This window comes from Pygocentrus nattereri, chromosome 7, assembly GCF_015220715.1.
Source record: "Pygocentrus nattereri isolate fPygNat1 chromosome 7, fPygNat1.pri, whole genome shotgun sequence".
Taxonomy (NCBI): domain Eukaryota; kingdom Metazoa; phylum Chordata; class Actinopteri; order Characiformes; family Serrasalmidae; genus Pygocentrus; species Pygocentrus nattereri.
Window position 1 is genome coordinate 17,091,576 of NC_051217.1, and position 25,988 is coordinate 17,117,563.

Genomic DNA, 25,988 nt, shown 5'->3' on the forward strand with positions numbered 1-25,988 from the left:
TATATATATATATATATATATATTGTCACTGACCAAAGAAAAACACATATCTCCATTTTCTGTATTTTTTATTTTTCTGCATCATTGGAGTTGAAAATTTCACTGAGTTAAAATTTCGTGATGATGAGACCAATAGAAATGCTCTACAATTGCTTGTAATAAAGTCTCTTTCTATAAAATTTTACACACACACACACACACACACATATATATATATATATATATATATATATATATATATATATATGTACGTACATATGTACATTATAACAGAACAGAATATTATTATTATAAGAGAATTATAACAGAAATGCTCCAAAATTGCTTGGAATAAAGTCTCTTTCTATAAAATTTTACATACATATTTATAATGGCCATAGGAAATGTTTAATGACATATATAATGAGATAACATATATAAGATTTGATCATATCCCGCTGTCATGTATATTCCAATACCTTGTCATTCGCACAATATCCAAACAGAGCTGCAGGAGCAGAACATTGTTTGTTGCTTTTACACACTGACTGTGACTTCTTTAGAATGCAAAGCTAGACTTTCATCCAAGCCTTGGAAAGAGGTCGAATGTCAGGCCTCAGGCAGCAGAACCACATGGCTAAAGCATGGCCAGCAAGAGAGAGAGAGAAATAAATCTATGCAAAAGGGGTTTTCAGTCTAATCCTGTGACTCTCAAAGGACACCGAGGTGAAAGCACACCTGGTTAAATTTGTGTTTTACTGAGAGTAAATGTATTGGACTGTATTGTAATGTATTGAGGACACAGTGGCCGCTAAGCTAACAGGAAATCTGGAATCTGGACTGCACGTTCCGTCAGAGGAGCATCAAGGGAAATCAGGGATTTTCAACAAAGAAAAAAAAAATTATATATATATATAATATTATATATATATATATATATATATATACACACACACAGATATATAAAATGCTGCCCTCTGTGGTGAGTGAACAGCACTGCACAATTCAGCTTTTGGAACAATACTGCCCCCTTTTGGTGTAATTTGGAATTTGATAATGGAGTATGTGTAGTTTCACACTCAAAATCATGCGAATGTACTAAAATCACAAACCTAACAAAATAAATAATAACAAGAAAAAACTAACAAATTAGCCAAATAAAGACATAAATAAACAGATAAATAAAGAAAGAAATGCTGGAATAAAATGGTTTGTTTGACTTTTATTTTTCTATTTTTACATTGACAAGAGATGTAAAGTCTTTGAACATAATAACAAAAATATTTATACATTTATACAAATATTTGGTAATTTAAGGTTTTATGTATCAGTGTCAATACATCCAGTGTCAAATACAAATGAATTAACACGTACTTTCATGCTTGGATCAATACCTTTTCCAGATTATTTAGTAACATAAACAAAGTCTAAATAGTTATTTGCAAAAACTCGGCTGCCCCTGGTCAAATGACATGTTCTGCTGATTTTCTAAGTAAAAATTAATGAATACATCCTCTACAGAGAACACACTTCAATACATAACTATTGTTTATTTGCTGAATGCAACACACTGGTGAAAAAATGAAAGAGCATATATTTTCTGTTATTTATATATATATATATATATATATATATATATATATATATATATATATATATATATATATATATATTAATAGACAAATTGATTAATAAATTTCACAGATGTCATGTTTTCTTTTGTTCTCTGTTAATTTATTAATGTTCACTTAAAACTCAACACAACATAGAATTTGATTGGGGTATTTAAACATTTGCAAATGACTGTGTGCATAAAATACTACATTATTATACTCTGTATGTCCACATTAGAACATGTACACAAGTACACAAATTATCCCTATGGAAAACCATTACACATCACCAAACTGCATAATAAATACCTACAACTGTAAATGATAAATAATATGATATTAATATCATAATAACAGTGCATAATAACAGTATTAACTACACATGTTTTTAAGTTTAAGTAGTTTGTTTACCTGAGACTTTGTATTACATATTTTCCACTAGACTAGTAGATACTCCAGAGTTTTATAGAAAATTCCCTTTTTATAAATACTAAGCATAATGAGCATGGTAAGTCAGTACATAGTTACTATGGTTGCATACACAATAGACATGCTCTGGATTAGATATAAAATGAATAAGTTGAGAAAATGGTTTGATACTTAGTAGCAACACAATGTTACAGTGACAAGCTTGTAACATGAAAAATTTATTTTTTGTAACATAATGGACCAAGGTTACAGTAGAGTTGTTCCAGCTTATGATGTAATTTACGGCTTTACCTCTGAAATCTGTATGAATTACAAATACACAGCTAACAAAAACTCAACATACACATTCAATAACGCTAACTGGTGTAGATGTTAAACTACGAATAAGCAGGAAATAAACAGGATTAGTTTCTCCAACACTTTCCCAGACAGCTCTGGGATGTCCTACCTCACAGAGAAGAAGCAAACACCATGTGCTCTGACTTTGCCAATCTTTCCAGTTTCCCCTGCTTTTGTAGTTGAGTACTTCTTCACATCTGATTGTCATAGTTGGGTGTGGAGTACTGCTGCTGCTGCATGGCTCCCTGAGCAGCCCCGAGCGCTGCTTGCTGTGCTGCCTGCTGCACATGTGGGTTTTTCCAGGCCCCTGTGGCCCACTCCTCCTGAGCCTTGCTTATGCTACCTCCACTGCCACGGTAGAAGTTATGAACCTGGTGGACCAAAGAAGCAAGTCTTAAAGGCAAACTCCAGCACTCTGTAGCTTCTCTGTACGCCCTCTAGTGGCCACCCCACGAGCGGAGTGGAAATCAATTTGGTAACACTTTATTTGTAGTGACCCTTTGTAGATGATTACTAAACTAAACAAAGTATAAGTAACACATCATCAACATATTAGTGAAGTAGCAGTAGAGAAGCATCTGAATACATTGCAGTAACTATATTGTTGATGTTCTGTTGATACATTATTTACGTTAAGTAGATGTGTTGTTAACCTCAACCCAAAGCCTAATCCTAACCTTCATATGTCTTTGACATGTTACTGTAAGTAACATTGAGTGTTTGGTTAATCTCAAATGACCACTCGCAGTAAAATGTCACCATCAATTTGAATATGTTTCATCAATTTAATAAAAAACAATATTTTGCAATCATATCAACAAGGACACTGTTTCTCTCTCTCTCTGTGAAATGTTGTGACTGTGTTGAGCTGCTAGCGAGCAATGAAGGGCTAACAATTCACACCTCTCCACAAAGACATTACAAGATAAAAAAGGACAGCACTCCAGCTTTTTTGATATCAAAAAATGTGTAATTGTCAGAATAGCACTTATATATTTAATAAATACAAATTAATAAATGCTATCTTGCTTGCTTATAGAAAAAATTCTATTTGCTTATTTTGTAAACCAGACATATCCATCAATAATAAATAAATTCCATCAATTTTGTTGAAGAAAACAATATACATAATTTAGCCAAGTGGCCTCAAAAATAGGCAAAACTTGCATTTTATGGCTACTGTGAAAAAATTTATATATCTCTGTCTGCCACATCTGCATCATATCGGATTTATACTTTTTTGTAAAGCATGTTAATGAATTGCTACTTAAATTATCCCACAAAAAAGTGTTTTGCATTCTCATTTAATCAGGGGAATTCAGCAACGGCTCAGATGATTCTGCTGTGTGTTGAGTCAAGATGTTTTTCAGTTTGTTTCTAAGTGCTGGAGAGTGCATTAAATTTGTGTCCATGGTCTCTGACTGTATGTTAAAGATATAACAGTCAGAGATGAGGTTGAAAAACACCACAGAGACCCCTTAAATTTCGCTTATTTGTCCTAATGCTACTTATTTACTTATTACATGGAGAACTGGATGCCATGTACTGTTAAATTATAGAAGGCATTTGAAAGGTTGCACTAAAATGCACTGACTAAATATACTCTTGGTGACAGTTACAAGTTACACTGGTAAGAAAGCTAGAAGTTATAATGGTAAGACAGTTAGAATGACTGATAGAAGAGGATCTGGAGAAAAGTTTCTGTACGATTTTGCTGCTCCGCACTACCTTAGTGAGGGCGATGAAGGACAGAGCAGCGACAGCCGTAAACATGATGGTGGGAATCAACATAATGACAGAGGCAAAGATGCTGGTGCCAAAGAAGGCAATGGTCCCTAACCAGCCACTGGTGGATCAGAGAAAAAGACATTATTTTTCATGCAGTGTAAGAATAGCTGTTTCATAAGAGACAAAACCTCCATAATAAGGACATCAGCTCTATCCAGTCATACATGAAATGTGTATATTAAAGAGGCAGAAAAATGTCAGCGTCTCACCAGACGCCCCATCCTGGAATGCCGATGGCTTGGATGATGGTGATAATAACTTGGGCCATGAAGACAAAGAAGAAAGTCATGAAGTTGAACGAGCTATCTGTCCTAAAGAAAACAGATGGAGAGGTTGAGATATGGCAGATAGGTGGAGGAAACTCTATTTTGTCCCAAACTGTCAAACCCGAAGGCCTTGTTTGGCGTCCTAAAAATAAGAGCTCTCAAAAATGTCAAGTAGTGGACATTGCAGGAGCTCCCATGACAATTGATGTCAAACAGTTGAACCCAGAACACCCCTGTATCTTTTGGACCAAAAATAAATTCTTCTTCATATAAAGCAAAACTTCCAGCACAAACAAGTGTCAAACTGCTTCTTACTATTACGACTCAAAAAGAGATATTTATGTAATGTAGTATTTTAGTATACTGGCGCTTATTATAACAGAAGAAACCCTTTTTACACCTCTGTATTCGACACAGCGGAAGTGGTGACTGCTTATAAATGAGAATGTGGAGGACCTCATGAAGATATTTATTGAAATTTTCCATGAAAAACATTGTTCTTTTGGTGGAGTAGTTTTTATGTGGTGGAGAAAGTTTTTGTTTGAGAATTACCTGCATTTTGAGGAAGGTAAGGATCTAATGACAACCAAATCAGCTAATGTTTTCTAGTATTTGGTCAGTGTTGTTCAGGTGGGCAAATAACATAGTCAGCTATACTTTGTTGTCTTTTGAATGTATTATGTAATTTATCATTTATGTTGTTTTGTTTGTCCAACAGGAGCATCACTAAACCAGTTGTAAGGGGGCTTTCAGGTGAAGATTTTAACCTTTAATATGAGTTTATGCAAATGATGTTCAGTATATCTGGCTACTGAGTTTTAGCCAGTTGCTTGTTAGCTAGATAAAGATAGATAGATTTAAGTTCATGTAAAGTAAAGGAAACCAAATAGGCCATAGCATGATTGCTATTTGAAGAGACAACTATCATAAAAATTTAAGAAACTTTAAGACACTTTACAGAACATTTGGTTTTAAAGGTCTATAAACAATAATACCATGTAACAATAACTGGTAACACTTTATTAGGATGGTCTCCCATAGATGATCTAAAGATAATTTAAAAATTAACAAACTTTCTGGTGATACTCAAAAACATTAAGCTTGGGCTTAGGTTTAAGAATAGGTGTCGATTTCGCCCTGGGGTCAATGTTAGGCTTAGGGACAGGCTTAATAGAATCTTTTACACATTTTTTTATTTATTTGAATGTTACTTAAACATAGACTGAGCATCTAAAAAGGCATCCAAAGTGGATCATCCAAATACCCAAAAACTATCTATTGTTTTGAGATAGAATTGTTTGCAGATAATACTGGTGTTTTAGATGTTTGTTTGTAAATTATACTGGTGTTGTACTGATCATAACACAGTTTTATTTTTATAAATTCCTTATACTGCTCAAACTGTAATGTCAGATGGTCATTAAGAGATGGCAGATCCCAGTCAGGCCAGTCAGGTGAGAAGATTTTTTACCAGCTCAAGCAAAAAAATCAGGGTTTTAAAAATAACATGTTACTAAACACAGACAAGGAGAGGAAGGAAGAAGCTGAAGGTGACTGACAAAAGTAGAGTAGCATAAAGGTTAGTGATCAAGAACAAAGCAAGTGAGTGTTGTTTATGCTTCCAGTTAAAATTAAAATGAAAGTTAAACAGTACAAAAAGCTTATCTAAGAGAGAGGAGATAGCATTGCTGGACTTTAATATCTTTGTTTGATCTGGACAGTGGTGGTGGACAGCATTGAAGTGGTAAAAGATCTTTGCTTAATACACTATAAAGAAACAGATCTTTCGTGTGCCAAGCCGGCCAACTAGTCCTTTCTTTCATACATTTTCCATCTATTGCTACTTAAAGGTTCATGATGAACAGACATTTTGGGGCCATTAAAACATCCTTCAGAGGGACCCCTTAGTAAAGGCTTAGCCCCGTTATCCATAAAACGCCGCTGGTGTTCAGTGATTCAAATGGCCAGATTGTAAGTTAGTGTTACTATGTGACAACGTGGTAATGTTTAGTCACTTCAGTTTGAGCAGTAATATCACTAATGTTAATGTTAACTATAGAGAAGCGTTAAAAATCACCAATCAACACAATTGCAACATAAACTCTGCGGCCAGTCTGTATAGTTCATTGCACCTCTCTGATGATAAAACTGCTACACTATATGAATTTCTGTAAAAATAAGGTTCTACATTTTCATTCATAAATGCTGCCACTGCTGTAATGTTTTCCCTCCTACCAAACTGCGCTTTGATAAATGTGGATGAAGCATCTTGACAGTTTTGTTTTAATACCTTATTATGTCCTGTTATGAATTATGAAAGCACCAGCCACGAATACTAAAACAATTCCAGTATGATGTATTGTCCTTCGCAGAGGGCTGCTACCCAACCTGAGGCCATGTAGGCCTGTCAAGATATTGGGCCATGTTCAGGCCAATTTTTCACATGCAACATCAGGTTTATTTTCTAAAGAGATATTTTTTATGTATTCTATTTTTTTTTCATTTAAAAGAATATGCCAACATAAATCTATTAGTATAGTCTACTATATGTACAATAAAGCTGGTCTAACTGTTCACCATGGACAAATTTCGAAGAATGCACATGTATCAAGGATGTCTTCCCTGTAGAAGTGTCACGATTGGCCCCTCACAGTCTCCCATGTGCTTTTGTTTACTTGCACATGTGCTTTTGTTTTGATTCTTCCCTGTTCTGCCCCCTTGTTTCCAGAACCTGCCCTTGATTGTTTTCACCTGTGTTTACCACCTGTGTCTTGTTTGCCTGTTGGATTTGAAGCCCTGAGTTTTCCCTAGTCCCTTGCTGGTCTTTGTTTGGTATGGTAGTGTTTGGTATTGTTTGGTGTTGTATCTTCTAGCCCTTGTTATATTTTCTAGTCTCTGTTTTTGTGTATAGCCTGTGTTCCTTTGTCATGTCTGTACCCCGATCTCTCCGTGTTGGCTCATTGACCCTGGACTGTTTTGACCCTGATTATGGATTTGCCCATAATAAATCTCGCTTCTCTCAGCATTTGTGTCTGCCTCCTCATCACTCCCAAACGTTATAAAAAGCATTAGAACATGTTTGTTTCGGCAGATAAAAAGCACACCTGCCATGTAGGGTTTAGAGCGTGCAGTAGTGTTTGGGGCTTTGATGGCAGAAGGACTTGCATATCGACTCTTTAGGGAAACATTTATAGTGTATTTGTTCTGCAGCAGCTACTAGCCAGAAACAAATGTCAGTGTCAGAGTACATCTTGCACCATTTATGTCAGTGTCAGTTATAATAAAAAAGTTCATTTAATATTAATTAACACAAGCACTTAGGAACAAAGCAAAGCATGGTAAAACCATGTCTACAGTAATCCATCAGGCACTGTGTGTTCTCAAAATTGTGGGTAAGAGTCTAGTTTCTGGATCCTTGTCCTCAATACCCCCAGCAAGGCCAGTTTCTCAGACCCAGGCTAAGCTAAAGCCTAGACTAAAACTCATTTCCAATAGAGAGTTACCACTGGCACTGCAGTTTAGTCCAAAACTAGACCTAATTCATGTCTGCGGAACTGGCCCTCAGTGTTGTCTCAACTCCCAGCACACCTGGCTCAAATCATGGGTCAGGGGTTCATTACTAAATCCTTTAAGAAGTTTAAATGTATGCTTTTGCAGACGTCTAATGCCTGCAGTACTGGGAAACTACAGGAGCTATAAGGGTGACACAGGCCTACTGAGACTCACTTGAAGGCCTTGTAGATGGGTCTGAACCAACACACATAGGAGCATGGTGTGAAGAGCATCAGCCAGATGATGGACATGCCGAAGTTAGTCACACCCCCTCCACCAAACATCCACGCCATACAGCCAAAGAAATTCACTGCCAGAGTAGCACTGTATACTAAAGAACAACACATGGATTCAGTGTGTTTCAATGATTCAATGATTATTACAGGCTTTACAGTGTGACTCACAGCAAAGTGCTCCATGTTTTTGCGTGTTGTTTTTGCCTGATTCACTAATGCTACTTTTGACTTAACAAAAAAACTTACATAGAGCAGCTTTAAGTACAAGTTATTCATAAGTAGTGTCAAGAAAACATATATTTAACAGAAAAATGCACAGTATTTTCTGCTCCTCATATTCCAAGTAATCTCAAACCCATTTAGGTCTAGTCTCTTGGATGGTCAGTCCATTGTTGTGAGAACACAAATGGCTTCTTTGTTTGCTTTTCAAATTTTCTTTTTTATCTATTTCCTTTTCTCAGTAAAAGCTGATTGAAACCTACACATCCTTTCAGATCCATAGTGTTGAGTTGTTTTCTCAATTTTTTTTCAGATCTGAAGTGAAGATCTGAGTGGAGCCTGATTGTTAGGAGAATATACTGAATATTTGAACTCCAGTTTGAAAAATGTCTGTTTTTTTACTTGTTTTTCTGTTACTATCCTATTTCTTGTGCAACTGGATTTTCATATATTCAATCTCCTCAGAAATATCTCTCTTTAAAAATCAATATCTTGCACTTAATGGCCATTTTGGAGGAAAATTACAGAAATGAAGGGTGGTCTCCGACTGTACTGTATAGTGTGCAATTTATCAGTGAAGAAAGAAAGAAAGAAAGAAAGAAAGAAAGAAAGAAAGAAAGAAAGAAAGAAAGAAAGGAAGAAAGAAAGAAAGAAAGAAAGACAGATGTTTTATTTCTGCTACAGTCTAGAACTATAAAGAAGTGTGAAAGGTTATAAATACAGACACCTGAAACAAAATGAGCATAAAAATACACATAGATTAATACAGTATAGGAGCAATAACACAGTTTACACACAAACACTCCATGCTACACCACCACCAACAACAATAACATGCCAAAACCAAACAGTTATAAGCACACATTGCCAGGCTAATGTACTCTATGATATGTGACTTATTTACAGCAGTTAGAAACAAAGCAACATTCACATGTGATCCAAAACAAGAGCATGCCACCACACCCAAATGACCACAGAGATCAGGACTACCTGTAGGGCTTCAGCTATGGGGGCATCTACAATAAGAGATGGCAGTAAGTCTCTAGTTGTCTGCAGACGTCCAATAAACATATTGTAAGTGAGCAAAGAGTTTAACATTATTACTACTGTAATGAAATAAAATAAGTAGAGACAGAATCAGAAGAGGTAATGAGTCATGTCTCATGCACTGAATGAGAAAGTCATTCTTGTATCCAATTCTGTACGGCTTTCTTTTGTTTTCATTAAAATAACATTTTTATTAAAAGCATGGGTGTCATTAAAGGTACCATAAAATAACCATAAAACCATAAATCCTCTTCTTTAAAGAACCTTTCAATGGAGAGTTATTTACATGAGATGTGAAGAATCTTTTTAAAGTTTAAAGCACCTCCAAATAATGAGAAGAATGGGGTAGGGAAACACGTGGGTTGGTTGTCTCAGGGTTCAGGGTCAGAAAATTGTAACACAAAAATGATCACCCAACATTCAACTACTCAGTCAGTAATGCTTCGGGCAGGTGATGGTGACGTGGTTGGCCAGGCGGCTGCTTCCTGAAAAGCAGATAAGTCAGCTGGTGGGGGACCTGAACACACTGGTTCAGCAGGCATATCCGCATTTGGGAAGGCAGCACAGGAGGATTTAATGGTGGGGCACTTCCTGGGCACACTGCTGCTGAATCAGCATTCAATTCACTGTAACCAAGGCAGAGATTCAAGGCTCTTACAGCACCCTGGCCAAAGTTGATGCAGTGGGCAGCAAAGAAAGCAGAGAGAGGCCGAGCGAAGCAGCATTGCTGCTCAGTCAGTCTCCTCGTGCACCGATGGAGAGAACATGGCTCTGAGAGAGAACACAAATGCCGCTGCATTTGTGTTGACCGGGACAAACATTCTATAACCCCTTCTGCAGAAAGCCTGTGGTTGGGGGTGACATGCGCCAGCACACCCCAGGGGCACTGCTGAAGTCCTCTGAGGTGACTGAGACAGCTGACCTTTGAAGGTGGGATGGGCTATGTGGCTTCCACCACTGACCGCACAGCCATGGGAACATGAGAGTTGTGGCCAGCCAACGTGGCCATGCGAAGAGGCTCTGAGAAAGAACCACGCTTCAGGTAAGAAGAGAGACATTTAGGATGTTGCTGTGGACGTTACTAGTACAGCAGTACAATTTGTGATATTCAGCGCTGGGTGGCGGATCCCCATCGCTGCCTGTTCAATAAAAGAGCATTTACCTACATGTGCAAAGTTTCCCTTTGGTTCTTCTTCACAAAGACACCGCTATATACTAACTGTAGTTAGTGAAACAGCAATTAACTATATTTTATATGCTATTTAAAAGTCATTGGTAAATATTGCTGGCTGGTTGACAAAAGTAAATTGTGTCCTGATGTGGTGGGGGGGGGTTGTTTGGGATTTTTAGGGAGGAGTATAGGTTTACTGATAGAGATATGCATTATGTTGCATTACATGCTGCAGACAGATTAAATAGAATTCTACGTAGCAAAGCTAGAATTCAGTACTGCTCTACATCACAGTTTATATTAAATTCACACTAGCTTTGACACAAATTTAAGACATTTTTAAGCATAAGTGAGTCAAATCAAAAAGAAAAAATCATAATTTATGCATTAATAGGGCAGTGTTTAAATTATTAAAAAGTATAAATTAGAATTTTAGAATTTTATACAAAGGGTTAACTTTGGTAAAGTGGCCCAGTTTTATTGATCTTATTATTTACATATTATTTCATTATTATATGTATGGTGTAGTTTAAATAAAAATAGACTTTCTATTCATTTCTTCATTTTTAAAAACCATATCCTTTTAACAGCATCGCCCTCCCTATTTTCTTTTGTTCATTTAGAAATAATACTGTAGTACACAATGGCTGGAACTGGCATTAGCAAGATACTCTATAGTCTATTATACTCCACTGGTTACTGCACAGGAATCTGTAAGAAAAGCTGAAAAGCTGAGAGGAAAATACATGCAGTATCTCCAAACAACCCCCCCCCCCCCCCCCCCCCCCCCCAATCACTGCTATTGATCTGCTGTAAGAAGCTCATAAGCAAGTCTCAGACACTCACAGATCCACAGGTAGTACAGCCTCTTGCACATCGTCCTGTGCTGGTCTGGGATCTCCTCAAAGTCCTGGTAGAAGCATGGCTTTAGTGGGATGAACCCAGGCAGAGGCGGGAAATTATTTTCTGTTGGATGGAAAAACAGCAAAAACTTTTATCAAGATGTGTAAACAGATTTGAAAGAGTTATACGTTTGAGCTGAGTTCCATATATTGCTTTGCATGTTTTAAATAGTCATTCATTGATTGTAGCTAAGCTAAATTAAAGAAGAGAAAAAAACACATACCAGCCATTTGGTTCTTTGCTGTAGCTTATGCCAACTTGCTCTTCTGTGCAGTGAGAGATCTGCTATGAACGAAAAATCAGAACAGTTAGTGCACATTGTTACAGAAGCCTGAGCGGAAGAGCAGGTACTGTAATTTTGTTTTCAATCAAATTAAGTCTGTTATACATAAGAATGAATATGTCTCCTGTATTACTCAACTAATTTAAGTTAAGGGAATGCTTCTGATGATTTTTTACACTCAAATGGCATTTTGAGTTGAATCAACTTATTGAAGTTTAGTTTAGTCTGTTGCTGTCGCAGCTTTGAAACCACCACACTCAAAAGCAGTGCTGCTGTGGGTTAATCGTTTCTCTCATTAAAGTTACTCATCAAACATGTATCACTGAGTGGCACTAAGTAAGCGGTACTGTCTGTTTATTTTAATAACACGGTTTTGTTGGGGCAGTCATGAGCTGGAGGTTAGGGAACCGGTTGCCGGTTCAATCCCCAGAGGCGACGGTACATGACTGATGTGTCCTTGAGCAAGACACCTAACCCCCAGGTGCTGTGGATAGGCCCACCACTCTGGGCAAGTGTGCTCACTGTCCCTAGTGTGTTTGTGGTGTTTCACTTCACAGATGAGTTCAATAAGGAGGTGACATTTCCCTGTTGTGGGATTAATAAGGGTCACTTATGCTCCATCTATTTGCATGTTGGATGTTTATTTACATTTATTTTGCTCACCATCACTGATTTTCTTCCACCCAGGCCACCTTTCCTCAGGTGGATGCTTTTCATATATGCTTTACTCTGTAATCTGATCTTATGTTGTTGGCTAAAAGGGCGAGTTCTCATCCTCTCTGCTGCCGAGTGCGGGTTTGCGCTGGTGGGGGACCACATTCACACTAATAGTTAACCCTTCAGTGTTTAGCAAAGTAATCAATATCACTTAATCAGAGAAAGTTTCTTAATAACCTATTAAGACATATACATAAATTGGAATTTAAGGCTTGATCAACTAAAAAAACTAATTAAATAATTCAAATTTACAATCAACTTAAACTTGCTGGTTTGTTCATCAATGCATAACTTAATTAGTGCATTATTTAAGTTATGTAAACTTTTTTGGCCTTACAGTGTGCAGGGCTAATATTAGCTAAAAAGCACAGTATGCATACAAACACTGGTGCCTTGGTGTCTTGTGCATGATGACCTTAATGAATTTGCTCATCAGAGATCTTTTAATCCTGAACAAGATAAAAAAAATACCTCTCTTCTAAAAGCAGAGGCCACACTTATAAAGCAATACACTGGATTTGCTTAGTTCAAATGGTAATGCTTTCTTTTATAGTCGCTAAAGTTCTTGTTATCCAATGTACTAGAAAACTGTTTTAAACTTTAAGTATAGGGTGGAGACTTCCAATTGAGCTAAAATACAATGAAATGGTTCAGGTTCAGGTTCTAGGTATTAACTGTGTGGCACAAATAGTGCTGTGTAATTATATTGTTTAACATGGGGCTTATGTACCAAGACAGTGTAACTAAATAACACAGAAGCAGGTTCTAGCTATCAAGCTACAAAAGAATATATTAAAATTTCTCTTAATTTGAACATTGTTTGGAGAAACAAGGGGGTAAAAACAAACATACATTAAATTTGACTGTAATTTCACGTGTTTGAGCAAAAGAGTAAATTTTAAGTTTTTTTCTTTTACAGCCCAGATTCAGTTTGTTTTTAGATGGACAAGTATGATATAAGACTCACATCTTCAAGTTTCTTTGTACTGCTTTTTCATATCACATAGTAAAAAGTTAGTATCGGTTTTCCAGCTTATATTCCTGCTTAAACATTACAACCCCAGTGTAGGGGTTAGGATAGTGTAGTGGTTAACACCTCTGCCTTCTACACTGTAGACTGGGGTCGAATCCCCCACCAGGGCAAGCACTATCCCCATAAGAGTCCTTGGGCAAGACTCTACTACTAAAATGAACAAACTGTAAGTTGCTCTGGATCATCAGCCAAATGCCGTAAATGTACTTTGCAGTGAAATTTAGTGTGAGTTTTCTAGCACTAACCCATTCTCACTCTAAACAATTATCCATATAAGACATTTAACTACATCTTTTATCAGCTTAAAGAGTAGAACCTCGAAATATCAGCGATGTCTAGTTAACCTGCCTTGGAACTTAACATCATGTTAATTAAAATAGTTCCATAGTGTTTTCCAGTTCACACCTAGAACTTAAATGGGAAGTCCACCAATTTTTCAAAGTTTCTGCATAATGCAGTCTTAAACCTAGACATTTAGAATGGTTTGGAGTGAAATGGTCCATATAGAGAAGCTTACAGATTTCTTTACTATAGTTATGACAGGAACCAGGGGCCATGATGTCTACAACATAAATATGGACATTTTATTTACTATCCAAAACCACCAATAAACCTACATAATACACAATAAACCCTGATGAGTTTTTAAATGTGATTTTACCTATCATTCTGAAGGTGGTAAAATAGTGGAAAATCTGAAAACAATATGTTTTCTTCTGGGACTATTTTTCCTTACAATGCCCTGCATGTGCCCCTCCCAGATGAATACAATAAAATAATTGGATTAAAATACATTTTGATCCAAAACCTTATCACAAAACTACCACAAAACAAAGACATCAGGCATCATATTTATATACCACTTCATGTTATAACCTTCAGTTTTTAGAGGACATCTCATCAGACGTCTGGCTCCTATCGCCACCACTGACTCCTAGCTATTACTACTACTAATACTACTGCTATTAATATTAGTAGTATAATCAGTTGTAGGCAGTTTGACCAGAGGAGGATGGGTCCCCTCTTGTGAGCCTTGGTTCCTCCCAGGGTTTCTTCCTTAGCTCTGAGGGAGTTTCTCCTCGCCACCATCGCCCCTGGCTTGCTCACCTGGTGGTTTTTACATTCTTGTTAAAACTTTTTCTTTTCTGGAATTCTGTGAAGCTGCTTTGTGAAAACATCAGTTGTAAAAAGCGCTATACAAATAAATTTGATTTGATTTGAACAATTCTGACTTGGTACGTTTCTCTAGAATAGAACATTTCGTTTCAAACCACTCTGAATGAGTATTTACACCTCAATCACTTAATTATGTAGAATTTTGGGAATCTTTAGAGTACTGTTCAAATGCATTTTATTCTTGTGGAAATGATGCACACTGAAATCAAATCAGTTCAATTTTTTCAGTGCACTGAAATCTTTGTGTTTGATAATGCCCTGCCAAATACTGACAAACGGCTGACTTTAACTGCAAACTCACAACTCTCAGAAGACAGAAAGTAGACCGTGGCTTTGTTAAGCAGACACGCTGGCATTAAGCCTGGCTTCAGACAGATTTTCCAGGATCACTGCAGACCTGAATCCTCTCGATGTCTTGGCTCACACACTGAACCCACACCTCTTCTACAACATCCTAACAAAGCCTTAAAACTCCCTGATTCAGAGCCTGACAACTGAACGGGACGTTATATAGAGAATGCACATCACAAGGCACCAAAGACCTGGAGTTTACAGACTTAATCTATGGAGAAGTGAAAATAATCTTCTTACCTGCTTACACACTCCGTCCGGCCGTTTAAAACGCCAGGAGTCGTCCTCTCTCCACCAATACCTACAGTTTAACTGAACGCGCTCAGAGCGGCTCGTAGAAAAACACAGTTTTATTGCCCTGCACCGTTATTTCTGCCCTAAATCTAATGTCCTGGGTGTTAGCAGGCTCCTCCCATCCGCAAGAGCGAGGGTTTCCGTTCACGGGGCTCCACCCAATAGATGGAGGCCTTTGCTGCGGAGGCACGCCCCATTTCCGCACGATGAGCCAATCACGGTTTGACCTTTTGGTCACTGTCCGCGGTGCTGAAGGCGCCATCAATTCCTCTCGGGAGTCGCTGAGATGCGGTGGGTTTTGTTTTTCCCACCCGTTTTCCTAAAAGCCCCGCCTCCACCGATACCAAGCGCCTATTGGAAGGATTGCTGGTGAATATGAACGTCTAGCCAATCCTAGCGCCGGATGATGGATCCAACCAGCCAGTCGTAGTACAGAGCAATGGTTTGTCCTACACACTTAAAAAGGACGGTTCTCCAGCGGTTCTGTAGTAAATAAAACGGTTCTGTGTAGAACCTTGGACACTAAAAGAACCCTCTGCGTCATTAAATAGTTCTTTGCATCGTGAAAGGGATCTTCAGATTGAAAAGGGTTATATATAACCACAAAAATGGTGTAAATTGTTACAGGCTTGACATTGTAACAATAGAAGAACCTTTTTTGGGGTTATATAGAAAACGTTTCAAAAAGGTTCTATACAGAACCATCTACACTACGTTCTCCATCAATCTAAAGAACCCTTTAATGATGCAAAGAGGCATGGGGCAATCATTCTGTCCTCTGGGTAGACCCCCCCACCCCCAATATATATATATATATATATATATATATAATATATATATATACATACGCACACCTCAAATGGGGCAAACAAAAAAAACTTTAACTGGGCAAAACGACCATGCCTCCTCCAATCACTAAAAAGAAAACCCTACGATGGGGCAAAACGCCCTTGAAATAAAGCCAAACACTCTGCTCTTAAGTAAAATCTCTCCAGGAGAAATCACAAATAGCTCAGCTGTAACTACAGCGCACTTCACCGTGCAGCTTAAATGTGAAACTTACTGTGGTGAAAAAGGTTCATTGCAGCAGGTGATATTTAACATGACCTCTAGAGGACAGTGTCTCTCCTGCTACAGGGAGTTTTTGATCTCCAGACTTTCTACACGGAACGCTACTGATGTTAAAGGGTGTAAATCCACAAATGAATGTTTTCCCTGGATTGTTTTGCAACATCCTGCATGTACCTCCCTGCCATAAAGGGACTTTGGCCAAACGGGTTTACATTTACAGCATTTGACAGACGTTCTGATCCAGAGCGACTTACAAATTTGATCATGTTACACAGGCGGGCGAAGGCAGTGTTAGGACTCTCCTTGGTACAGTGTACAGTGCTTGTCTTTTACAGTGCACTGCTTTTATTTGATACTTTTATTTGATGATATATATATATATATTCAGTGAAGGTAGGAGTGGATGTTGCAATGTTTATCATTATAATCTTAAAAAAAAAACAATTATGACTTATTTGTGAAGTTTAATCTGGAGCTGACGGTGGATTTCCCCTGCGCATGCGCAGTTTGTTTCTTGCAGCGCGTTTATTTGAACAGGAGACGCGCGCACGCACACGCTCCGGCTCACGCTCACTGTCACTCGTCCTGCCGTCCCAACGCTCTTCAGCACCGAGGCTGCCCGTGTGTGTTGTGTAATCCGCGGGATTAGAGCTCAGCTTTAGTGTTTATGGCTGAACGCAGTTTGGGCAGCGCAGCCCCCGAGCCTGGCATGGACCACCTGGACATCACACTCTCATCACAGTGTGTTCTGGAGCACAGGGAGGAATGAAACGCGTCTGTCTGTGAGGATGCTGCGCGGATACAGACCGGTGAGTGTGTTTGTCTCCAGGTTTGAACTCAATGTGTGGACGATATGAAAGCTGTACACATCTCCACTGAAGCCAGTGAAGCTGTGGAGCAGTTATAATGCCACAGGCCTTGCGTACATGTGGTAGTGCTGCTTTTCATCTGATTCACTAAGGATAAAATGAGCTTACAGATGCACTCATACTGTTATTCTCATGCGATTCCAGTGCTCAACAGTTTCAAACAATTGTTGATTTATTTTATAAGTTGGAAATCTCAGTAGATTTTGGCTCAGAAACAGTATCGAAAGTTGCGGGGTGTCTTCGTTTCAGTGTGTCACTGAGCAGTTAGTACAGGCTCCACAGCAGAATTAGACTTTTAGGTAAAACTAAAACAATCCTCCTGCAGTAAAACAAAGCTGGGCATTCCAACGCTGTTTCACGGTTAGAAGTAAAGGTACCATGCAGGTACATGATTCGTTCATCAAGGTAGAAACAGTGTAAACGTTCCCTCAAAGGTGTGGAATCAGTACAACTTAGAAAATATAGTTTCAGTGGATTATGGTACAGTTATGTTCCCTGACTAAAGGTATTGAGATGTACCCCTGAGGGTGCCACCCCAGTGACAAGAAGGGTACTGCCCCGGTGACAGTGTCGTACCTTTTTTTTCTGAGAGTGTTGACCAAGAAATGATGCTGGAGTTGCTGCTAATTCACTCTTTAATACTCAAGGTTGTCTCGCAGACAGCTGCTCACATAAGTAGCAAAGCAGACAACCGTGAATAATTTGGAGATGAATGGAATTACTTGCATTTGTAATCACTCCAGCTGTTTTCCTGATACATTTAATCTGCAATGAGAAACTGTCAAACACAAAAAACTCGCAAGACTGAACTCTTCTCATTTTCTCATTCACCAGCTTTCAGTTTAAGTTGGCCCGTTCCACCTTAAATGATGCAGCAGTTACATTCTGGCCTCAGGCACCAATTAAGGTGGAATGAGAATGAGAAGGAGAAGCTGACTCCAGCCTGGTAAAAAGCCGCGCATTGAAAGACATTTTAGAAGAAACTGTTGTACTTTTGAGGAAAAGTTTCCTGCCAGAGATGCGAGAAAAGGGCTATAGCTGAGCAAAATCTTTGAGCCGTTGTGGCTCCCAAGGTGGTTTGATTTTTGTTGAATGGACAAAATGTCTCTTCTCAGCATTTGGGTTTTTGAGCCTTAAGTTAGTAAGAATGAAATAGTAAATATTAAGAATGAGCCAATATGGGAACTTTATTTCAATATTTTATATATCATGTAGTCTTTTTCATGTAATCTACAGACACAGATACATAAACCTTTATGAAATGCAGAAACTGGGACTGCATCTATCTGGTTTAGCATTGTGGAGAAATGTAATGTTTATTTCTATCAGGTTACAAATGCAGTAAAATGAATAAAGTTTAGTGTCGTAGTCCAGGGTTGCCCAAATATTCTGCTCTTCTGGAGTCTAATCAATATGCCATCAGATAATCTGTGCAAAAGCTTAACATCTGTCCAATTCTGGGACCTGATTCAAAAAAAATGATCTGCTGCTACTGATATGATTCTGATATTATTGTGCATCCCTATCAATGAAAATATTGTTGTTTTGCTCAGTTTTTCCCACACAAAAATTTGATTTTCATTACTCTATCCCACTTCTCAGTACAGCAGGGCCAGTGGATGCCAAAAAAGTGACAGAAATGCTAAATAATGATCAATGTGATCACTTTCACACTTGTCTGATTCACATATTCTTCAGCATAAACAACATATCGCTGATGTTGGGACCATGTATCTCCATTTTTTGTCATTTTTTAGTTCTGATGTAATTTGAAAGTGGCTGTTTGCCTTTACATTGTTCATGTTTCATGATGAATGGAACAAAAGAACCAGCCCAAAATGAGATTCTGGTTCCATTGACTTGCATTAAAAGTCAACTATGTTTTCTTCTTCTCCTGTAAAGTTACCATTTTGGAGATACAAGGTTTTGTTCTGACACCAGCGATATGTTGTGTTACAGTGGTGGTGACAGCAACCAGGGGTCACAATGTCTACAGTTGTTTTATTTACCATCGAGTATGGACCAGTGACTTGGCCCCTGTGCTCTGAGTTATATATGTAAGGTTTTTTGGGTGCCAGTTAGCCTTACAATGCTCTGCGTGTACCTCTCTGCCAGGTAAAGATTAAAAAAACAGTCAATAGTCAAAACTAAAACTATGATGAAACAATGTGTCAGACATCAGAGAATGTATTCATAACCGTTCAATTTAACAGCTTTTGTGATGTAGCTTTTAGAGTCAGACGTCTGGTTCCTGTCACCAACCACTCTGAATGACTTATTTCACAAACCACTCTGAATGACTTTGTTTACGTTCTAGAAAATTAATTATGCAGAATAAATAAATTTTTTTAAAAGTGCAATTCCCTTATAACATTGTCTCACTTCAATGAGATGCCACTATTCTCTTTTTCCATAACATAAAACCAACCTGGATGCAGAGACACGTATCAGATTATTTTAACTTCAAAGTGTCCAAAATATGAAACAAAACTGTAAAAAAAAAAAAAAGAAATGTTAGATATGTCCAGAAAAATGTACAGAGCAGTAGATGGGTTACTACTTATAGAGAATGCTATACTTCTATTAAAACATCCATAAAATATCAGAATGCCTCATATTTCAGAAGTACTGATTAAATAGTGTAGGCAGGTAACATATCAATTAAGTATGTTATTTATCATTTAATAACTCCTCATTGTTCTCAAAAAAAGCCCAAAACAATTATGAAGTATAGATATTTTAAGCACAAACTATTTGTGAATAAAATAATAATTTGAATATGACAAATTATATATAAAAGATTTACAATGTTAATGTATATAATACTTATATATAACGATATTTCTGTTGTTGTTCTCGTGCAGACCATCGCTGTCAGTGTGCAATAGCTTCAGTCAGTTTTATGTGATGGTTTGATTCCTGTGTGGTGCTTCATGTGAGAGTACGTCAGAGGTGAGCTGCTGCGGGCTCTCTCACTACTCTGGTATAGAATATAGAAGTATGCACACTACAGTGGAGCCAGGCACTTAACCATGTTGCTCCAGGGTTTTAGTTGCTTTACAGAGGGTCTATTCCCCACCGCACCCGCTGACTGCCCCACTGCCTGCTGAGAAAACACCATCCAGTACATCTCCTGGAAATACACATTGCTGAGTGTAGTAGTTTCTATTTCTGTTACAAAATGCAGTAGCTTTATGTGGCCCTATGTATTTATCTAGTCATCCATGCACTAAAGAAGTGATGTACTCAAAAGTTTTCTAATGTTTCTGTTTACTCTCTTTTTTGGTGATAACTGTGTTGATGAAATTGATATTTTCATATGGAATAGATGCACATTTAAATAATCACTTCCTACATCTCTCTCTCTCTCTCTCTCTCTCTCTCTCTCTCTCTCAGGCTCCTATCTCCAACAGTACTCTATCTTTCTGTGGAACCGATAACTCATCTGCCTATAAGGTGGATAATGGGCTGTTGAATAATGGCTGTTTCCTGGATGCTCTGGGAGTTGTTCCGCATGTCTTCCTCCTCTTCAGCACCTTCCCCATCCTCTTCATCGGTCAGTGGCTTCTTTACCTTGTTTTCTTTGTCATCAACAAAGTTAAGGAGGAGAAATGAGGTCATAGGTCGCTAGTGACCTGACACATGAATATAGGGGTTAAGATAATTACAGCCTTTAGCAGCAATTTCAATTCAGGCGATTGAGGATTACGCTATTGAATCCTTTGCCTGGCCATTTAAAAGTGCTCTGTCAGGAATTAGGTTGTGTGGTAGACTGGAAAAGTTAATGTATTGAATCAGGTCATTTCAGTTCATGGCTGTTTGTAGTAAGCAATATGCTTTCTGTAGGCTGGGGCAGTCAAAGCTCTAAGGTCCACATTCACCACAGCACCTGGCTGCACTTTCCCGGCCATAACGTCCGCTGGCTGCTCACAGCTGCCCTGCTGTTCGTGCTGGTGTGTGAGATAGCAGAGGGGATCGTCTCAGACGGGTGAGCTCTCACTGTGTAATCATTAATAATCATATAAACTTCAAAGTCATAAATTTGAGATCTATCAAGGAGATGTCTTTTAGACATTGTAATAAGTGATGAGTTGGTGTGGTTTTAAAAATAGTACATTGTGTTATGGGCGTGATTATCACAGGGTGGGGGCGATGGGCAAAATATATCACAATATATGTCACAATCACAGAGGTTTTAGATTGTAGACCCGGAGTCATATCAGTTAGACTGCATGCAGGATCTTGCCACAATGTGGACTTCTTACATGAACCTTTCTGTTTCTTCAGGTTTAACCAGTCCCGCCATGTCCACCTCTACATGCCAGCAGGGCTGGGAATACTGGCAGCTATAACCTCTATAGTCTATTACCACAACATAGAAACCTCCAACTTTCCCAACTTACTTTTAGGTATGTATCAGAGAATGTTTTGCAAATGTGTGAGAGACTAAATATAGTCACAAACTCAGCTTGTTGAGAGATTTGGGATATATAATGCACGTCCTAAATGAACTCTTAATTGACCCATCCATGCTCAGCTCACACATTTCTTTTTTTCATAGCTGTTGTGAGTTTGGACGGCTTTACTGAATGCTGGCAAAGACAAAGAGAAATTGTGACCATGTAACATTGAGTTTCCATTTAAAATGCAATGCTACCGAGCTGCACTATGTTGCTGTAGCAAATCAAAGCAGGTTGTTGGGTTGAACAGCATTTTTGGAAAAGCTTGTCTGACCGCAATGAGTTGCGATGTGGGACAACCTACAGCACGTTAGTAAAAATCCCATTCAATCTGATTAGGAACTCAATATTTGTTATAATACATACATTTTGAGTGTGTTATTAATCTAAAATGATATTAATTTTGTCTGCATGATCACACTGTTAGGATAGATTTGATTTGCATAAGCTAACATTAGCACGGCAAATAATTCTATGTCATTGTCCTTTCCAATCTGTTTAGAGCTACACAGTGAACCCAGGCTAAATGGTATGCTACTGAGCCACACTATGTAATTAATTGAATCTAGGCCAACGCTGTAGCAGATAGCACTGCATCAAATATCTCTGCAAATGCAGCAAAGGATGAAACCTGTGCATGCTACAATTTCTCATTATTTCTCAATGGAATTGCTAAGAACAAATGCATTTATGGGTGGAGCATGAACAGGTCAACGGTCTTAAAATGATCAAAAAATGTTATCATATTGTCACATTATATAGAGAAGCCTATTTTACTCCTATAGTGCTTTCTTTTACAGTCATTTCATTTCTAGGTATTAACCAGGTAAGTGTGAGGTACATTAAAGTACTAATTCATATGAATAACATGAGGGTAAGTTCCAAAAGAGACTTAACTAAATGCCCCACAAGTTCTTGTTATTAAGGTATAGACAGTAAAATATTTCAGAATTAGAAAATTATTTGAAGTAACAAGGTGGTAAGTACACATGTACCCACATTAAATTTCACTGTACTGTCACAAGTTTAAGCAGGAAAGTAGACAGTAAAAATCTCTAAGGTGAGGACCCAATAAACAGGTCACTATTGGGACAAAACCTTGTATCTCAATGTTGTTTTTTTTCCTTCTTTTTTTGACATAATTGTAAAAAGGCAGCTGCTCTTTATGTTGTCTCAAAATGTTATGATGATTGGACCAACAGAAGTGATCTACAATGACTTGGAAAAGTCGCAAATTAAAAGTCATGAATGTTTTTCCTTCTCCTGTAAAGTTACCCTTTGGAAGATTCAAGGTGTTTTCTGACAGCAGCGAACATAAAAGTCATTGCTTTCTGTTATAGCTGCATTTCTGTTTACATACAGATATGTAAGACTCTTATGTCTTTGGATCACCTTTTTTCCCAGTACAGCTGTCTAGTATTCACAGATTTTTCTTATGTATATCACTGTTTAAACGTGGCATTACAGTGAAATTTAGTGACCATCTATTTTCTTGCTATAATTTTATCCTAAATAATTACCTAGTACTATAAGGTAAATATGTAGAATCTGTTGGCCATTTCAGTGTAAATTCAAAATAATTGCTTAGTGCTTCGCCTAGTTGGAGTTTGTACCTCACTTTTCTCTGGTTAATACATAGAACTTCAGAGACTGTAAAAGACAGTGTTACCAATTCATGAAGAGAATGACATGCTTTTAGCTTCATTAGCTATACTGAACTAATTTAGTGAGGCTAATTTTCTTTATTCTCACTGTGCTTTTCTGTCATGAAGCGCTACTCATCTACTGGATTTTGGCCTTTGTCACCAAAACTATCAAGTTTGCCAAGTTCACTGAGCATAGCATCGGAGTGGGGCAGCTACGCTTCTGCATCACAGGCCTGCTGGCTTTGATCTATGGGCTTCTACTGGCAGTGGAGGTCAATGTTATTCTACGCTGGGTAAGAGACCATAGGGCCAAGAACAGAGTGCATATGTGAGGGTGTATCTGACGTTGGGTTTCTAGCTGTCATTAGCCAAGTTAATAATTTGGTATCCTATTGCTGTCCTTGACAAATCAGTGCATTGACCAATATACAAAAAGACTATCTGCTTACAAAAATGGATCCACAGCAACTGCTGCTAGATTGGACAAGCTTTACAGAGCACAGACCAAAATCTCTTTCAGCCTAACCTTTGACTGCTAAGAAGTTTAGATGCACTACATTACATTGGGGTTATTCTGCTGAGATACATTGCATTTTTTTCCAGTAATCAAAACTAGACATGTTAGAAAGCACAGCAATATAGAATATGCCACTATTCTGTTGACGTGATTACGTAACCATGTGACCTTTCACGCAAATAGAAAATAAGTATCCTTTTAGCTCTACATGCGCTACTGTTGCTCATTAGGTTGAATGTGATTTTCGCTAATGTTCTGTTAAGCTTGTTCAACCTCAACCTCAACAAAAATAGCTATAAAAGAACGTATTTGTGGGCGGAGCACAGATAGGTCAGTTACATTCTCAGAAGGCCTATAGTTTTTCTGTCTTCCAATTGAAAACCAATCTGTACATTATATAAAATACTTTGGAAACATTTTAACCATGTTTAAAAACAGAAACAACTGAATCCTATTTAAGCTTAGATTGTGAGTTAAAGGTTGGCACAAAATAGGCTCTGAGTGAAGTTTTAAATTATGATAATCTGCTTGTGTCACAAGACAAATGAAATGGCAAGGACACTTACCTATGATGTCCACCATGATCCCCTCTCTCTCTCTCTCTCTCTCTCTCTCTCTCTCTTACGTAATTACGTTCACAGAAACCCTTCTCCATCTAGGCAGGATTAAGAGAACAGTGGCATCACACTAGATGTGCTTTATCTATTTCATCTGTCTGTTTTGTCATGTCTGACTGAGATTCAAACCCTGCATCTGTCCTGACTGCCAGAGGTTGGGGGGGTGGGCGGTATAAATCCCTCGCTTTTGCCCTGCCGTTTAAGCCGTTTAGCAGGAGGTTGAGGTGAATAGAGGTTATGGTTTCTGGATTGTTGGATAATAGTCTATGAGCAGAGTTTCTAGTTTGCATCTGTATGCAGTTATAACCCAACATCTTGAGGGGCACAAAAATGACTGTGTTAAAAGGAAATGCACTGAATTTCTTGCATCAAATGATTGCATTACTTCTGCACTACTAAAATATTGTAGCATCAGTGCAGAAGAAGAACTGGACAACATAGTACTTGCAGTCAAATGCTCTTTTATATGAAATAGCAGCATGGAATCGTCCACATTTACTCCAATATACACAGCTACCGCTAAACTATGGAGCGCTTCTTTGCATGGCCACACTCCCTAAGCTCCCCACAGCAGCACAGCCCATGATGGACACCACAACATATTACATCAACACAGTTATTGCAACTATGTTTATATTATACAGTAGGGACACACTGGGCATTTTTAAGGCCCATTCAGATTCTGAAGCATCAACCTGAAGCTCACACTGTATTGGCTAAATGAACCCATGAAACACACTGGCACATTTCCAGAAAAATTTGAGCTAAAGTCTCAACATGAGTAACATTGTTTGCTTGTTAATTGGGTCAAACTAGCATCTTAAACTCCTAAATGACAAATCAGTTATCTATTTAGTAAGAATAAAAATTAATCAAAGGGCTATATTAAAAGTAAGAGGAAACTGGCTATTCAGTGCAATCAGGTATGCATCATAATGCAAAAGTTTTCGCATGCAAAAGTTGAAACACCCCATTCAGTTTACAAGTTGTATTGATTTAAGTGAACATACAGCGAGTTAGGACATGCTGTAGGAAAATGAACTGACGTAACAGGGTCAACACCAGACCAGGTCAGCAACCAGATAAACCAAACACAATACATGGGCAAAGACGATGACAGAGTCAAATAAACAAGCGAGGGTCATAACCACAAAGCAAAAAAAAAAAACACAAGTAGACTAACCCAAAAGGACAAAGACGAGAACGTAACGAGGGAAACAATGCAAGGCCATAAACAGAACAGCATCCAGACAAAAGAACAGCTCAGTATACACTGACAGATCAGGGGACAATGCTTTGCAAAGCAATAGTACAAACAGACAGGTTTATATACATGGCAATACAGGTGATAGTAATTAGTATTCAGGTGACTGTGATCTGCTGGGTGGTTTGTGATTGGTTGGTGGACTGTC

General features: G+C 38.0%; 2 protein-coding genes across 5 annotated transcripts in view; one reads left to right on the forward strand and one right to left on the reverse strand.

Moving 5' to 3' along the window:
• Positions 1 to 1,684: 1,684 nt before the first annotated feature.
• On the reverse strand, positions 1,685 to 15,539 carry LOC108430449 (secretory carrier-associated membrane protein 5). Of its 3 annotated transcripts, none has more exons than XM_017703063.2 (7): positions 15,343 to 15,539; positions 11,766 to 11,824; positions 11,486 to 11,605; positions 8,141 to 8,297; positions 4,358 to 4,459; positions 4,089 to 4,206; positions 1,685 to 2,731 (listed from the first exon to the last, which is right to left on the reverse strand). In XM_017703063.2, exons 2-7 carry the CDS (start codon positions 11,770 to 11,772, stop codon positions 2,552 to 2,554), a joined length of 684 nt encoding a protein of 227 aa, XP_017558552.1. In that variant the 5' UTR covers positions 11,773 to 11,824; positions 15,343 to 15,539; the 3' UTR covers positions 1,685 to 2,551. The 3 variants fall into 3 exon arrangements, with proteins under 3 accessions (XP_017558552.1, XP_017558466.1, XP_037396057.1); XM_017702977.2 differs by having other exon boundaries at positions 11,766 to 11,827; XM_037540160.1 differs by lacking the exons at positions 11,486 to 11,605; positions 11,766 to 11,824; positions 15,343 to 15,539 and adding an exon at positions 10,391 to 10,857.
• Positions 15,540 to 17,018: 1,479 nt separating this feature from the next.
• Positions 17,019 to 25,988, forward strand: part of LOC108430275 (ATP-binding cassette sub-family C member 8) — a 44,763-nt gene continuing 35,793 nt past the window's right edge. For both annotated transcript variants that reach the window (XM_017702699.2, XM_017702779.2), the window contains exons 1-5: positions 17,019 to 17,276; positions 20,733 to 20,892; positions 21,183 to 21,324; positions 21,624 to 21,745; positions 23,569 to 23,735. In XM_017702699.2, coding sequence (XP_017558188.2) covers positions 17,256 to 17,276; positions 20,733 to 20,892; positions 21,183 to 21,324; positions 21,624 to 21,745; positions 23,569 to 23,735 — 612 coding nt within the window. In that variant the 5' untranslated portion in view covers positions 17,019 to 17,255. The remainder of the gene's footprint in view (positions 17,277 to 20,732; positions 20,893 to 21,182; positions 21,325 to 21,623; positions 21,746 to 23,568; positions 23,736 to 25,988) is intronic.